This window comes from Schistocerca serialis, chromosome 2 (genome assembly GCF_023864345.2).
Source record: "Schistocerca serialis cubense isolate TAMUIC-IGC-003099 chromosome 2, iqSchSeri2.2, whole genome shotgun sequence".
Taxonomy (NCBI): Eukaryota; Metazoa; Arthropoda; class Insecta; order Orthoptera; family Acrididae; genus Schistocerca; species Schistocerca serialis.
Genome location: NC_064639.1, coordinates 1,043,374,879 through 1,043,388,681, shown reverse-complemented (window position 1 = coordinate 1,043,388,681; position 13,803 = coordinate 1,043,374,879). Strand labels below are relative to the sequence as shown.

At 45.9% G+C, this 13,803-nt stretch overlaps 1 protein-coding gene across 3 annotated transcripts in view; it reads left to right on the top strand.

The window, feature by feature from the left end:
* The first annotated feature begins 4,746 nt into the window (after positions 1-4,746).
* LOC126458469 (monocyte to macrophage differentiation factor 2) overlaps positions 4,747-13,803 on the top strand; it is a 149,047-nt gene continuing 139,990 nt past the window's right edge. Inside the window, exon 1 of one of the 3 annotated variants that reach the window (XM_050095545.1) lies at positions 4,747-4,905. Coding sequence is in view for 1 of the 3 variants with exons in the window: in XM_050095543.1 (XP_049951500.1) it covers positions 7,564-7,577 (14 nt within the window). In the remaining 2 variants the exon portion in view is untranslated. Of the gene's footprint in view, positions 4,906-7,548; positions 7,578-13,803 lie in introns of those variants that run through there. The other 2 variants (XM_050095544.1, XM_050095543.1) reach the window with 2 other exon arrangements.

Below are 13,803 nucleotides of genomic sequence, written 5' to 3'. Positions count from 1 at the left end.
TGGCACCTGTCTCTTGAGACCCTCATCACCTTTAAGAGGCTCCGTGCCTTCGCCCGTCGTCTTATTGCACGGCGTAAGCAGGAGTGCTGGGAGAGGTATGTCTCATCCTTGGCCTCCCATGTCTCCCCCTCGCTCGTGTGGTCCTGGATCCGGCGGATTTACGGATACCAGACCCCTATGGGTGTCCCTGGGCTCTCCTTGGACGGCGCTGTCTGCACGGACGCTGCCGCCATTGCTGAACGGCTTGCCGCGCACTTTGCTCAGAGCTCTGCGACTGCATCCTATCCCCCCGCCTTTCGCTCTCTAAAGGAGCGAGCCGAGCGGACGCCATTCTCATTCCACACGCGTCGTTCTGAAACATACAATGCTCCTTTCAGCGAGAGGGAATTCCTCGCTGCCCTCGCCGATTGCCCTGATACAGCACCAGGCCCAGACTGCATCCACGCGCAGATGCTGAAGCATCTCTCCAGGGACTGCCAGAGACACATTCTCGCGATATTTAATCGCATTTGGAGCGAAGGCGTGTTCCCGTCGCAATGGCGAGAGGGTGTTATTGTCCCCATCTTGAAGCCCGGTGGGGACCCACTGGCGGTGGACAGCTATCGTCCCATTACCCTCACCAACGTTTTGTGCAAATTGCTCGAACGTATGGTGGGGCGGCGTTTGTGTTGGGTCCTTGAGTCGCGTGGTCTCCTCACTCCCTCCCAGGGTGGCTTCCGTCGGGGCTGGTCTGCCACGGACAATTTGGTGCGGCTGGAATCTGCTGTCCGTACGGCCTTTGCCCGACGTCAGCATCTCGTTGCTGTATTTTTCGATCTGCGGAAGGTGTATGACACCACATGGCGGCATCACATCCTCGCCACGTTGCATGAGTGGGGTCTTCGTGGTCGGCTCCTGGCTTTTCTTCAAACCTTTTTATTGCGCCGCTCTTTCCGGGTGCAAGTCGGTGCCACCTCTAGTTCATCTTATATACAGGAAAATGGGGTCCCGCAGGGCTCAGTGTTGAGCGTCTCCTTATTTCTAGTGGCCATTAATGGTCTGGCTGCAGCAGTGGGGTCGTCGGTGTCTCCTTCTTTGTATGCCGACGACTTCTGCATCTCATTTAGCTCCACGACTACGGGAGTCGCCGACCCCAGGCTGCAAGTCGCCGTTCGCAAGGCAGCATCATGGGCTCTGACTCATGGTTTTCAGTTCTCTGCAGCCAAGACTCGAGTTATGCACTTCTGCAGGCGTCGGACGGTCCACCCTCATCCTGAACTTTACCTCGACGGCCACCTGCTTGAAGTGGTGGACACTTGCCGCTTCTTGGGACTCGTGTTTGATGCCCGGCTCACATGGGTTCCTCATATTACTCAGCTGAAGCAAAAGTGCTGGCGGCACCTCAACGCCCTCCGCTGCCTTAGCCACACGTCTTGGGGTGCAGATCGCTGCACGCTGCTGCGATTGTACAGAGCCCTTGTGCAGTCCCGGCTTGATTATGGGTGCCTGGCCTATGGGTCTGCATCACCCTCAGTGTTGAAGTTGTTAGACCCCATACACCACTGTGGGGTTCGGCTTGCAACTGGCGCTTTTCGTACCAGCCCCATAGATAGTCTACTGGTGGAGCCCGGGGTTCCCCCGCTGCGGATTCGCCGCCATCGACTGCTCGCCGACTATGCTGTCCACGTGCATTGCTCGCCAGACCATCCCAATCGTCGCCTGCTTTTCCCTGCCATGGTCCTCCATCTGCCCGAACGGCGACCTGGGTCTGGGCTTTCCGTAGCTGTCCGTGTCCAGTCCCTGCTGTCAGAACTGGGGTCATTCCCTCTTCTGCCTCCCTTCCGGGTCCGTACACCTACGCCTCCCTGGTGTTTGTCCCGGCCGTCCGTCCATCTGGATTTGGCACAGGGACCTAAGGACTCAGTTCCGCCTGTGGCCCTCCGTCGCCGTTTTCTTGCGCTCCTCGCCTCATTTCCGGGCTGTGAGCCTGTCTACACTGATGGTTCCCTGGTTGATGGTCGCACTGCCTACGCTTTTGCTCACGCTGCCCATGTTGAGCAACGCTCCTTGCCGGCTGGCTGCAGTATTTTTACTGCAGAGCTGGTGGCCATCTTGCGCGCTCTTGAGCATATGCGTTTCTGCTCAGGTAGGTCCATCGTCATCTGCAGTGACTCCCTGAGCAGCCTTCAGGCCATCGACCGCTGCTATCCCTCTTCTCCTCTGGTGTCCTCTATTCAGGAGTCTGTTTCCGCCATTGCCCGTTCTGGACGTTCGGTGGTCTTGGTTTGGACGCCAGGTCATGTTGGCATCCCGGGGAACGAACGTGTTGACAGGCTGGCCAAAGGGGCGCTCGACGCCCCAGCTTTGGAGATCGGCCTCACGGCTCCCGATCAGCAGCTGGTGTTGCGCCGTAAGGTGCTTGGGATGTGGTCTGCTGAGTGGCGAGGCTTGACAATGCCTAATAAACTGCGGGCTGTCAAGGAGACGACCGATGTGTGGCGCTCCTCCCTGCGGTCTTCTCGCAGGGACTCTGTTATCCTGTGTCGGCTCGCCATACATACCTGACGCACGGCCATCTTTTGCGTCAGGAGGATCCCCCCCTGTGTCGGTGTGGGTCCCGGCTGACGGTCGCCCACATTTTATTGGAGTGTCCCCGACTGCGCACCCTTCGGCAGTCTTTTAATTTCCCGGGCACCTTGCCTTTGATTTTATGCAACGATGCCTCCATGGCTGACAATGTTTTACATTTTATCCGTGCTAGTCCTTTTTATGGATCCATTTAGGGGGGTCCTGCACTTTTCCGTTTCTGTGTCTTTTGTCCTCGCGTCTCTCCATATTTGTTGCTGTTTTGGTGTCTCATCGGATGGTTGACTCTTTCCCTTTTTTGTTGTCGTGGTCAGTCAACCAGTCTCCGGCCATCTTCTTTTCTTCTATTTCTTTCTGTCTGGTGTTCGTCCGTACTCTTCTTTTCTGTAGTGTTCGTTGCCTAATTTGTGTTCTTTAGCACCTGGGGGGGGGGGGGCAGTCTCCTTCCCCTTGGGGTTTTATCTGCTCTGCGACTTTGTCTCGCTTGTTTTTGGAATGGGGGACTGATGACCTTAGCTGTTTAGTCCCCCTTAAACATCCCAACAACCACCACCACCATTGTTCACCCTATATGTGTGTATATATATACTATATATTTTTGACGAAATCCATGCAATGTACATTGTCTCTGGATGAATAAACTACTACTACTACTACTTTTAACAGATTAAGAAATAAACTGCGATGTTGCACTGGTGATATTCTATAAAATGTCACTACAGAAAGTTGAAGAACATAGGCTAGTCTAAGTGATACAATCAATTTTTCAGCAATATTCACAAAAAATCAAAACATTCGTTTGTACAATCACTTCACAAGGGTGATGAACAAGACGTTCGAAACTACAAAGCAATCCCAGTATTACCTAGCCTTTCCAAAATAATTGAAATAGCCATGTGTGAAAGCTTACAGTACCTACATTTTTGAATAAAACCAAAATACCTGTTAATGCTCAAGTAATGCAGGCTGCCTGGGTTCTTCTGCTAGCAAGGGAACCTCCCCATCGCACCCCCCTCAGATTTAGTTATAAGTTGGCACAGTGGATAGGCCTTGAAAAACTGAACACAGATCAATCGAGAAAACAGGAAGAAGTTGTGTGGAACTATGACAGAATAAGCATAATATACAAACTAAGTAGTCCAGGCACAAGATAGACAACATAAAGGGCAATGAAAAGTTTACTTTCTTTATTTTCGCAAAGTTATGATCTGTCCGTTCGTTTATTGACGTCTCTGTTCACTGTGATAAGTTTAGTGTGTCTGTTTTGCGACCGCACCGCAAAACCGTGCGATTAGTAGACGAAAGGACGTGCCTCTCCAATGGGAACCGAAAACATTTGATCGCAAGGTCGTAGGTCAACCGATTCCTCCACAGTAAAACACGTCTGATATATTCTATACGACACTGGTGACGGCATGTGCGTCACATGACAGGAATATGTTGTTGACCCACCTAACTTGTACACTTGGCGAATGGGTAAAAAGATTCTTCTACCTTGCCCGACTTAGGTTTTCTTGTGAATGTGATAATCATAAATTAAATAGAATGAATTAAACTTTTCACTCGAGGGAATACTTGAACCAAGGACCTCTCGTTCCGCAGCTGCTCACGCTAACCACGGTACCACTGCGCTCTTGAACTACAATTGTCCTTTGTGTTGCCTATCTTGCACATGGACTAATCAGTTTGTATATTTTGCTTATTTTTTCATAGTTCCACACCACTTCTTCCGGTTTTCTCGATTGATCTGTGTTCAGTTTTTCAAGGCCTATCCACTGTGCCAACTTACAACTAAATCTGAGGGGAGTGCGATGGGGAAGTTCCCTTGTAAGAAGTAATATGTTCTGGTAGTTTTTTCTCATACAACTTCTGTTCTTCACCTCTTCGTTAATTTGACTTTATATCAACTATTTCATCAAGTTACAGTTTTGGAATTTTTCCCACTAATTGCACTAATTCTTCATCTACTTCGTTTTCTTCCCCTTGTAACAAACAACAAAGCAAACTTAACTACAACTGCAATATTGGCTTTGTGGCCCACATTGCCTGCCATATTATATAGTTCCAAAATTTTGTCGAGAAAGATGATTTCAGTAAAATGACAGATATGTGTAACAGAATTGATGTTAGAGCGGATATTTGTTTTTCTGTTTTGAGAGGATCTTTGAACTGAAGGATAGTTACTTAAACAGATTGCTGTACTTTGGATTGCCGCAGGCGTACGTCGTCTGCTGACACATGTAGGATGGGGGTAGTGTTTGTTGTTATTTTTTTATCGCCCAAGTATTGCCAGCTCATGAAGCTTGCTGTTGATAGAAATATGCTCCGATAACTTATAAGGTATGTTATGTTTTCTATACAAAACAATTTATCGCAGGAAATTAAGTCATGATCACAGTGTTTCATTACTTGTTTCACGCAGGTGTTACTACATTTTTAGATGTATACATTGTTGCAGGGCTTCATATGTAAGCGCAAAAATTCAGTATACATAATGAAATATCATACTTAAAGTTTGCCGAATACGAGATAACTGGTTCAGCGTTGTAATATAATGTACGAGGAATGATAAGGAAAGCTTGACATTTCCAAGCAGATGTCTGAAAGTGACAAATGTGAATTAAAGAACATCATAGTTTCAGTCAATAAAAGTCGTCTGGGTTTAGGAACGCGGTCCCAAACCCAGAGGAATTTTATTTAAGTATGACCTGAGCGAATGTACGTCTATGCAACATTCTGCGTAATTGACTTCTAGTGATTTTACACCTTTAAGCAGCGCTAATGAAGTATAATAAAAATGAATGTTGTTGAATACTTTGATTACTTACCAGTGTCCACCTTATAGTTTTTGAATTGTTAGTTATTATGTCATCAAAATAAATTTAAACTAACGCAGAAATAACGTAGAGAGATAAGCCCGCAGTGAAGAGAAATTATCAAAATAATTTTGAGAAACTTTTACTTACATTGTGTTTGGCTGGAGTTTCATCACTTTGATTAATTTGACTGCCAGTGTGTTTTTGTTGATACTTGCTAACAATAGATACTCCATGTGTTTTGGTATTATTTGTTGTAATCTGGCAAGTGTTGCGAGTTGTGGTCTTCCCAGGAACAGGTCTTCCCCTGAACAGCATTACCATGTACCTGACACTGCCTGAACCAACCTGGGGTATGATTACCATGGCCTCCTCCTGGATTACGTTTTCTTCGACATTTAACAAATCACATGAATGTGCACTCGGCCCTTTTTCATGCGGGTAAAATGTGGCCAAACTGATACATCAGGATGTGCAGCATTTGCCATGTAGAAAGAATCTGACATCTTTAATTTTTGGAATGATGACAAATCACAGTATGGTTCTTCAAATAAGACCATGGCAATTTACTTATTATCCTTGTCAAACTTGTCTGGTGTACTGGCTGTAAAGATTGCAACCAGTTATACATAGTTATATTTTACACAGTTTTATTAAATTATGTGTCAACAGATATTTTGAACTTTTTCACAGTGCCAGGTGCCTTAGAATATCTATATTTGTCATAGAGCATGTTTTAGATACTCTGACAACTAGTCTTGACTTGTTTCACACATTACAGCAGTCCATTTTTGTGTTGATTAGATTAGATTCAGTTTTTGTTTCATAGACCCAAAAAATGAGATGATTCTTGTGGGTGTGAAACATGTCGAAAAGTATAACATGAAACATTTGAATATAATACTTGCTACCCTGATCATTTGTCTGGAGATTGTCGAAATAGATGAATACAACGTGGTAAACTGGAACAGCTAATATTTACAGAATTAACATGCTGTCAGAATGAAACATTGCTACGCACTATTGATACATTTATCATACACAAAATACCTAATCTTGACTGTTGTGACCAAGTGCTGTCAAAACTGAAATCAGACATTTTTACTTAAGCTGGCTTAACAGTCTCTGTTAAGATATTCATTTATAGAGTAGAAGGAGTTGTCTATCAAAAAGTTTTTCAAACTCTGTTTAAACCATGCTTTATCTGAAACCAAGTTTTTAATGGTTACTGGCAGTTTTTAAAAATGTGTGTTCCTGAATATTGGACCCCTTGTTGGAGCAAGATAAGTGATTCTTGCCTTATAGACCCTGTATTATTTCTAAACTGGAAATTTGAATTTAAACTCTTGAGTTCTACTGCTGCCTGCAAATCGGTGGTGACAGCAAATTTGTTTCCTTTAGAGATTGCAGTCAGGTTGTATCCCTAGCAAAAAATGCTACATGTCCAAAATTGAAGATGCAGAGCCATGTAGTGTCATCAGTATGGAATTAGCATTATTATTTGTTCATACAGGCATCCTTTTACATTGACATATATGGTACATCATCTTAAACAAGGAAACAGAGCTCAGGAAATATCTACCAGAATATGAACAATTTTGGAATAAAAATGACTACTCACAGAATACGTGTTGTGCCATCATTGTGAGACAAAATATTATGAAAACATTACCACCTTCTCGGCGGAGGGAGGTTAGGGAAGGTAGCTGGCAGCTCGCACTGAGGCAGCAGACATGCGGGATAGGAATGTGTGAGGGAGGGGCAGCATATGTATGAGCACAGGAACCAATTAGTTCGAGTGGTGCATGGAGAGGGAGCCAGAACAAAAGAAGGGGACCCTGTTGCTTAGAGGATGTGGGTGCAGTGGTTTAGTGGAGATTGAGGGCCAGGAGGATGACGGTAGTGAAGAATGTAGCGCTAGGATAACTCCCGTGGAAAGCTGCTGCTGGGGAAGGACCCAGTTGATATGGGTTGTGAAGTACCAACCAAACTCAAGTGTATTGTGCTTAGCAGTGTTTTCTGTCGCTAGGTAGTCAACTCTGTTTTTGCTCACAGTTAGGTGGTGGCTATTCACTCTGATGGGTAGCTGGTTGGTGGTCAAGCACACACAAAATGCTATGCTGGTGCTTTTACTGGTGACCCTGCCACTGATGGTATTGAATAAGCCTATGACAGAACTAAAATGGGATGTGCCAGGTGAGTGAATCAGGTAGCCTGGGTCTACCACAGTGATACGAACCCTGTGACAAGGGTTTGGGAGTGAGAATGGGATAGATTTGGACCAGAATCTTGTTTAGATTGGGTGGGCAGTAGAATATCACTTTAGGAGTGGTATGGGTAGGAGATCCCTCATATCTGAGCATGCAGATGGTTAATCAAAGTCCTCGCAAAGAACGGGGTTCAGTTGCTTCTGCATACTGGACAAGGGAATTCTTGTCACCGCAGATACACTGTCCGTGGGTAGACAGGCTGTATGGGAGTGATTTTTAATGTGGAAGGGATGACAACTGTCAAAATGCTGTTAGTGTTGGTGGTTAATGGGCTTGATATGCCCAGAGGCATTGATGGAATCATCATAGAAGTGGAGGTCAACATCCAGGAAGGTGGTGGCATGTTGGGCTGTGGAGTACCGAGTGATGTGGATCACAGAGAAGGTGTTGAGACTGTGGAAGAATGAGGATAGGGTTTCTTGCCCTTGGCCCTGGCTCCCTATCATAAAGATATCTTCTATGAACCTGTGCCAGATGGGGGTGTGGTGTTTTGGGAGGCTTGGAATGTTTCCTCTGTAAGATATATGAACATATTTGCTTATGAGGATGCCATGTGGGCACCCATGACTATGTTGTGGGTTTATTTATATATCTGCTCCTTAAATGAAAAGTAGATGTTTGTGAGGATATAATTGATTAGATGTATAATGGATGAAGTTGTGGATTAGGAAACTTAAGGACATCGGAAGAGGTAGTGTTTGATAGCAGCAAAGCAATGGGTATGCGGTACGTTCATATATTGGAAGGTGGCATCAACAGTTACGAGCAGGGATCCAGGTGGTAATGGGGTGAAAGTGGTTGAGAGTGGTGAAGGAAGTGGTTTGTATCTTTGATATGAGAGGGTAGCTAAGAGCAATTGGTTGGAGGCATTGGTGGACAAGAGTGGAAATTGTTTTCAGTGGAAGCACAGTAACCAGCTACAATTTGGCATCCAGAAATGTTTGGTTTACAGAGCTTGGTAAGCATGGTGAAGGTGGGTGTGTGGGTTTCATTGGGGTGAGAAGGGAGATGGAGTTAGGGGAAAGATTCTGGAATGAACCTAAGGATTTGCATAGGGATTGGAGATTATGTTGGACTTCTGAGATAGGTTCACTATGCGAGAGCTTTTAAGCATAAGAGTTAGACAATTAGCAGAAGATTTTTACAACTCCAAACCCACAGCCATATTCCTTATGCATATAATCAGTTACTTACTCAAACACAATTACTTTTCCTTTGAGAGAGAAAATATACAGGGTGTAACCAAATTCCTTTACAGACTTTGAGGATAGGTTCCTTAAACAAGGAAAAAATATCTAATAAACAATACGTATGTTAAGAGCTATGAGCACTTGTTCGTCTTTGATATTGTGAAACACCTCTCTTCTACTGCAAGCTCTTTGCTTTCCATATTTTGGCAGGAGGTAGTGTAGAGAAAAAAAAAAAAGAAGGTCCAGTAAATGTGGGCTCTACAATTGATGTGTTAAGAGCTGCGAGCACTTGCTCTGTAGGAGAGATGTCTTTCACAATAGCGGAGGAGGACAACTGGTCCTAGCTCATAAAGTGAGCATGTTATAGCTCATGTTTACTGGGCATTTTTTTCTTGTTTTAGGCCATACTACTCCCTCGCAAAATATGAAAGCAAAGAGTTTGCTTTAGAAGAGATGTGTTTCACAGTATCAAAGATGACCAAGCACTCACAGCTCTAATGTATGCAATTTAGAGCCCATATTCAGTAGATTGTGTGTGTGTGTGTGTGTGTGTGTGTGTGTGTGTGTGTGTGTGTGTGTGTGTGTGTGTGTGTGTGTATGAGGAAACTGTCCTCAAAACCAAACAAGCTCATGGCACAGCGACATGTACTTATGTTGCAACCTCCTATGCCAATCTGTTTAAAGGCCATCTAGAAGGAACCTTCTCCACCTCCAAAATGCCAAACACTATGTCCAATTCAGGTTGTTTGATAATATTTTCACAATCTGTAGTCGGGCCAAGAAACATCCCTACAACACATCCCTCATTTCTTTGAAGCCTCAACACCTTCTATCCGACCTGGTTCTCCATAGCCCAGCATGTCACCTTTGTGAATCTTGATCTCCATCTGAGTGAAGGCTCCATCCATACCTCTGTCCATATCAAGCGCACTAACGACCAACAGTACCTATATATTGACAGCTGTCTCTTCTTCCACACCAGAAAATTATTCTCATATAGCCTGGGCACGAGTAGGCAGCATATATTCAGTGACGAGTATTCTATCGCCCAGTATGCTGAAGAAATCGCAAAGGCCTTCACAGACAGGTGCTAACCCCTAACCTAGTCTGCAAACAGATTTACCACTCCATATCCTCACACACGCTTAAATCTTCCACCACCCGCTAGAACAAGCTGCAAAGGAGCACCCCCTGGTCACCCAATGTAATACCAGACTGGAGCAACTGAACAATGTCCTTTTCCAGGGATTTGATTACCTATCAGCATGGCTGGAAATGAGGGACATCCTACCCACGATCCTCCCCACCACTCCTAAAGTGATATTCTGCCACTCAGCCAATCTACACAACATCCTGGTCCATCCCTATTGCACACTCACTCTCAACACTATGCAACAGAATTCATATCACTGTGAGCTGATTCACTCAGCATATCCTATTCTACTCCTGTCACAAGCATATCCTATCCCATCAGTGGCAGGGCCACCTGTAAAAGCAGCCACATCATATACCAGCTCTGCTGCAATTTCTGCACAGCTGCTTATGCGTGCATAACCACCAGTCATCAGAATGAATTGTCGCCACCAAATTGTGGTTAAGAACAGAGTTGACCATCCAGTGCTGAAACCTGCTGCTGATTGCAGCACACCGTTAGTTCAATGCCAGCTTCACAACCCGTCCCATCTGAATCCTTCTCCCAGCCCAACTTTCTGAACTTTGCAACTGTGGACGTTATTCTTACAACACATCCTTCACTCCCATAATCTACCTAACCTCAGCCTCCACTAACCCACCATGCACACACCCTCTAACAGCAGCATTCCCTTAATCTGTCCTGTCACCCTCTTACAATCTATGTCTCCATGTTATTATCCTCGTGTGCTGCACCAACTCACTGACTCAGTTGCCTGTGCATCTGCTGCCTTTCCTCCCACACATGTGCCACAGTTACCACTTCCCAGTCCATGTCCCCCTTTTGTCCCACTACCTACCTCTCTCTCCTCAGGGAGCTCACTCTCCTTTGTGAGTATATGCTTGACCACCACAAGGTCCCAGCCCTTCCAATGCTACTTCCCTTTGCATGCTGCAAGTCTATCCTTCTATTATTGTTTTTTTTTTTCCTCTGTACCTTTCCATCGGATGGTCTTCTCGCTGTTGATTGTACTTAGATCTGGTTCCCTGGCTCTGTTATGGGAAGAGGAAGAAGCCAGACATCTGGGTGTGAAAGACTTTACCCAATACCTTGCATGTAATCAATACCTGGTATGTAACAAAACCATTATTTTTTTGTTGAAAAAATTGATGACAAATTTGGGAAAGTTGAGTCTTTGCGAAAAATTTGAGATGGTCCGTTATTGATTAAAGCTTCATCTGTGTGGTTTTCAGGCACGTGATCATCTAGGTGACATGGCTGTGACCATTACCCTACATAAAACTTTAAACAATGTCCAAGAAATCCAGAGATCTTACATTCCACAGATGAGGAACTCCTGACTGATCTCCAGCCACAAGGCATACCTTTTATCATGCATGCTCAAGAAAGTGCCGAAAGATAATCGTACGGATACAGACACCTTTATTTTAGGCTTTGAAGGAAATGTCCTCCTGGAGAAAGTTAGACTCATGGTGTACAGGTACAAAATGAAATTGTGTGCTCCACTGCCTATGATGTGTTCAGATGCTTACACTTAGGATATAAGTCATCCCATTTCATGGCGGGACCAGAATGTGAAATATATGGACACGCACTCCATGAAGGTAGTCCTCATGAACATCTACCCCTGTTTGTCAACTGCGTGGAGCACCTTCTTCAGCATTCACCAGATTGATCAGTTATTAAGAAAGAACAGAAGATCCAGGAATACAAATCTGGTTACTTGTCTTATACTGAGGCATGGAATAAAACTGTCAGCGGGCCCAGGGGGTTATCTGGCCATTGATTTATCAATTCGCAGCCCAGGACTTCTCCCATCTATCCACTGGAGAACACATGACGACCTGTGTGGTAGTGACCATTTCCACAACTTCCTGTCACTGCCCCGGCGTCAGGCCCACAGACGCCTGCCCAGATGGGCTTTAAACAAGGCAGACTGGGAAACTTTCACCTCTGCTGTCACCGTTGAATCTCCCCCACATGATAACATCAATGTGATGGTTGAGCAGGTGACTACTACCATTGTTTCTGTGGGAGGAAACACGGTCCTTTGCTCTTTAGGGTGCCCCTGGCGTAAGGCCTGCGTTTGCCAACTTGTCAAACGACGGAAGCAGGAGTGTTGGGAGAGATACATCTCAACCATTGGGTGCCATACATCACCTTCCCAAGGTCGGACAAATATAAAAAGGTTTTCAGGTACTAGATCCCAGCAAGTGTTACGATAAATAGCGTGTTATCTACCAATGCAAACGTGATTGCCGAGGACCGAGGACTTTGCTGAGCACTATGCTCGAGCCTCTGCGTCAGAGAATATCCCCCCCCCCCCCCCCCCGAGCCTCTTACACTCTCAAATCTCAAATGGTGGCTGTAAGGGAAAGTTATCTCGTTCACTACATGCTACAGTGAATCCTATAACACTCCATTTACAGAGTGGAAGAAGACCCTTGCACGTTGCCCCGACACAGCTCCTAGGCCAGATCGCACCCACAGCCAGATGATTAAACATCTCTCATCTGACTACAAGCTACATATCCTCATCATCTTCAACCGGATCTGGTGCGATGGTGTCTTTCTGTCGCAGTGGTGGGTGGGCACCATCATTCTGGTGCTCAAACCCGGTAAAAACCCACTTGGTGTGGATAGCTATCAGCCTCACCAATGTTCTTTGTAAGCTGCTGGAACGTATGGTGTGTCGACGGTTGGGTTGGGTCCTGGAGTCAAGTGGCCTGCTGGTTGCATGTCAAGGCAGCTTCTGCCAGGGTTGCTCTACCACTGATAATCTTGTGTTCCTTGAGTCAGCCATCCAAACAACCTTTTCCAGATGCCAACACCTTGTTTCCGTCTTTTTTTTATTTCAAAAAATGTATAACACAATCTGGCAACATCGTATTCTTGCCACATTATACGAGTGGGGTTTCCGAGGTCCACTCCCAATTTTTATCCAAAATTTCCTGTCGCTTCGTAGTTTCTATGTCCAAGTTGGTGCCTCCCATAGTTCCCCCCCATATCCAGGAAAATGGGGTCCTGCAGGGCACTGCTCCACCAGTACTGGTATTGCTGAGTGACTCCTACAGGGAGCCGTCCACAAGGCACAGTCATGGGCTCTATCCCATGGTGTCCAGTTTTCGGTCGCAAAGTCGTGTGTTATGCACTTCTGTTGGTGGAATACCGTTCATCCAGAACCAGAACTTTACCTTAATGACGATCCACTCACTGTAGTGGAGACATATCAATTCTTAGGACTGATTTTAGATGTTGGATTGACTTGGCTACCTACCCTTTGTCAGCTTAAGTGGGAGTGCTGGCAGCACCTCAGTGCTCTCCACTGCCTGAGCAACAGCAACTGGGGTGCAGATCACTCTACACTGCTGCAGCTCTACAGAGCCCTTGTTCAATCCTGCCTTGACTATGGGAATCTGGTTTATGGTTTGGTGGCGCCCTCAGTTTGCGTTTACTCAATCCAGTGCACCATAGTGGCATTTGCCTAGTGAGAGGAGCTTTAATGACGAGTCCGGTGACCAGCGTCCTTGTGGAGGCCGGAGGCCCTCCATTGCAGGTTAGGCGTGCACAACTGCTGGCCAGTTATGTTGCACCACATCCTCGTAGTTCTCCTGCGCATCCGAATCACAGTCTCCTTTTCCCACTCACGGTGGTTCATCTCCAGCATCAGTGGCCCTGGTCAGGGTTTCCAGTTGCAGTTCATGTCCGATCCCTTCTTTCCGAACTGGAGTCCTTACCTTTACCACCTATACTTGAGGTGCATTCACGTACACCTCCATGGTGTACACCCAGGCTGTGGTTTTGCCTGG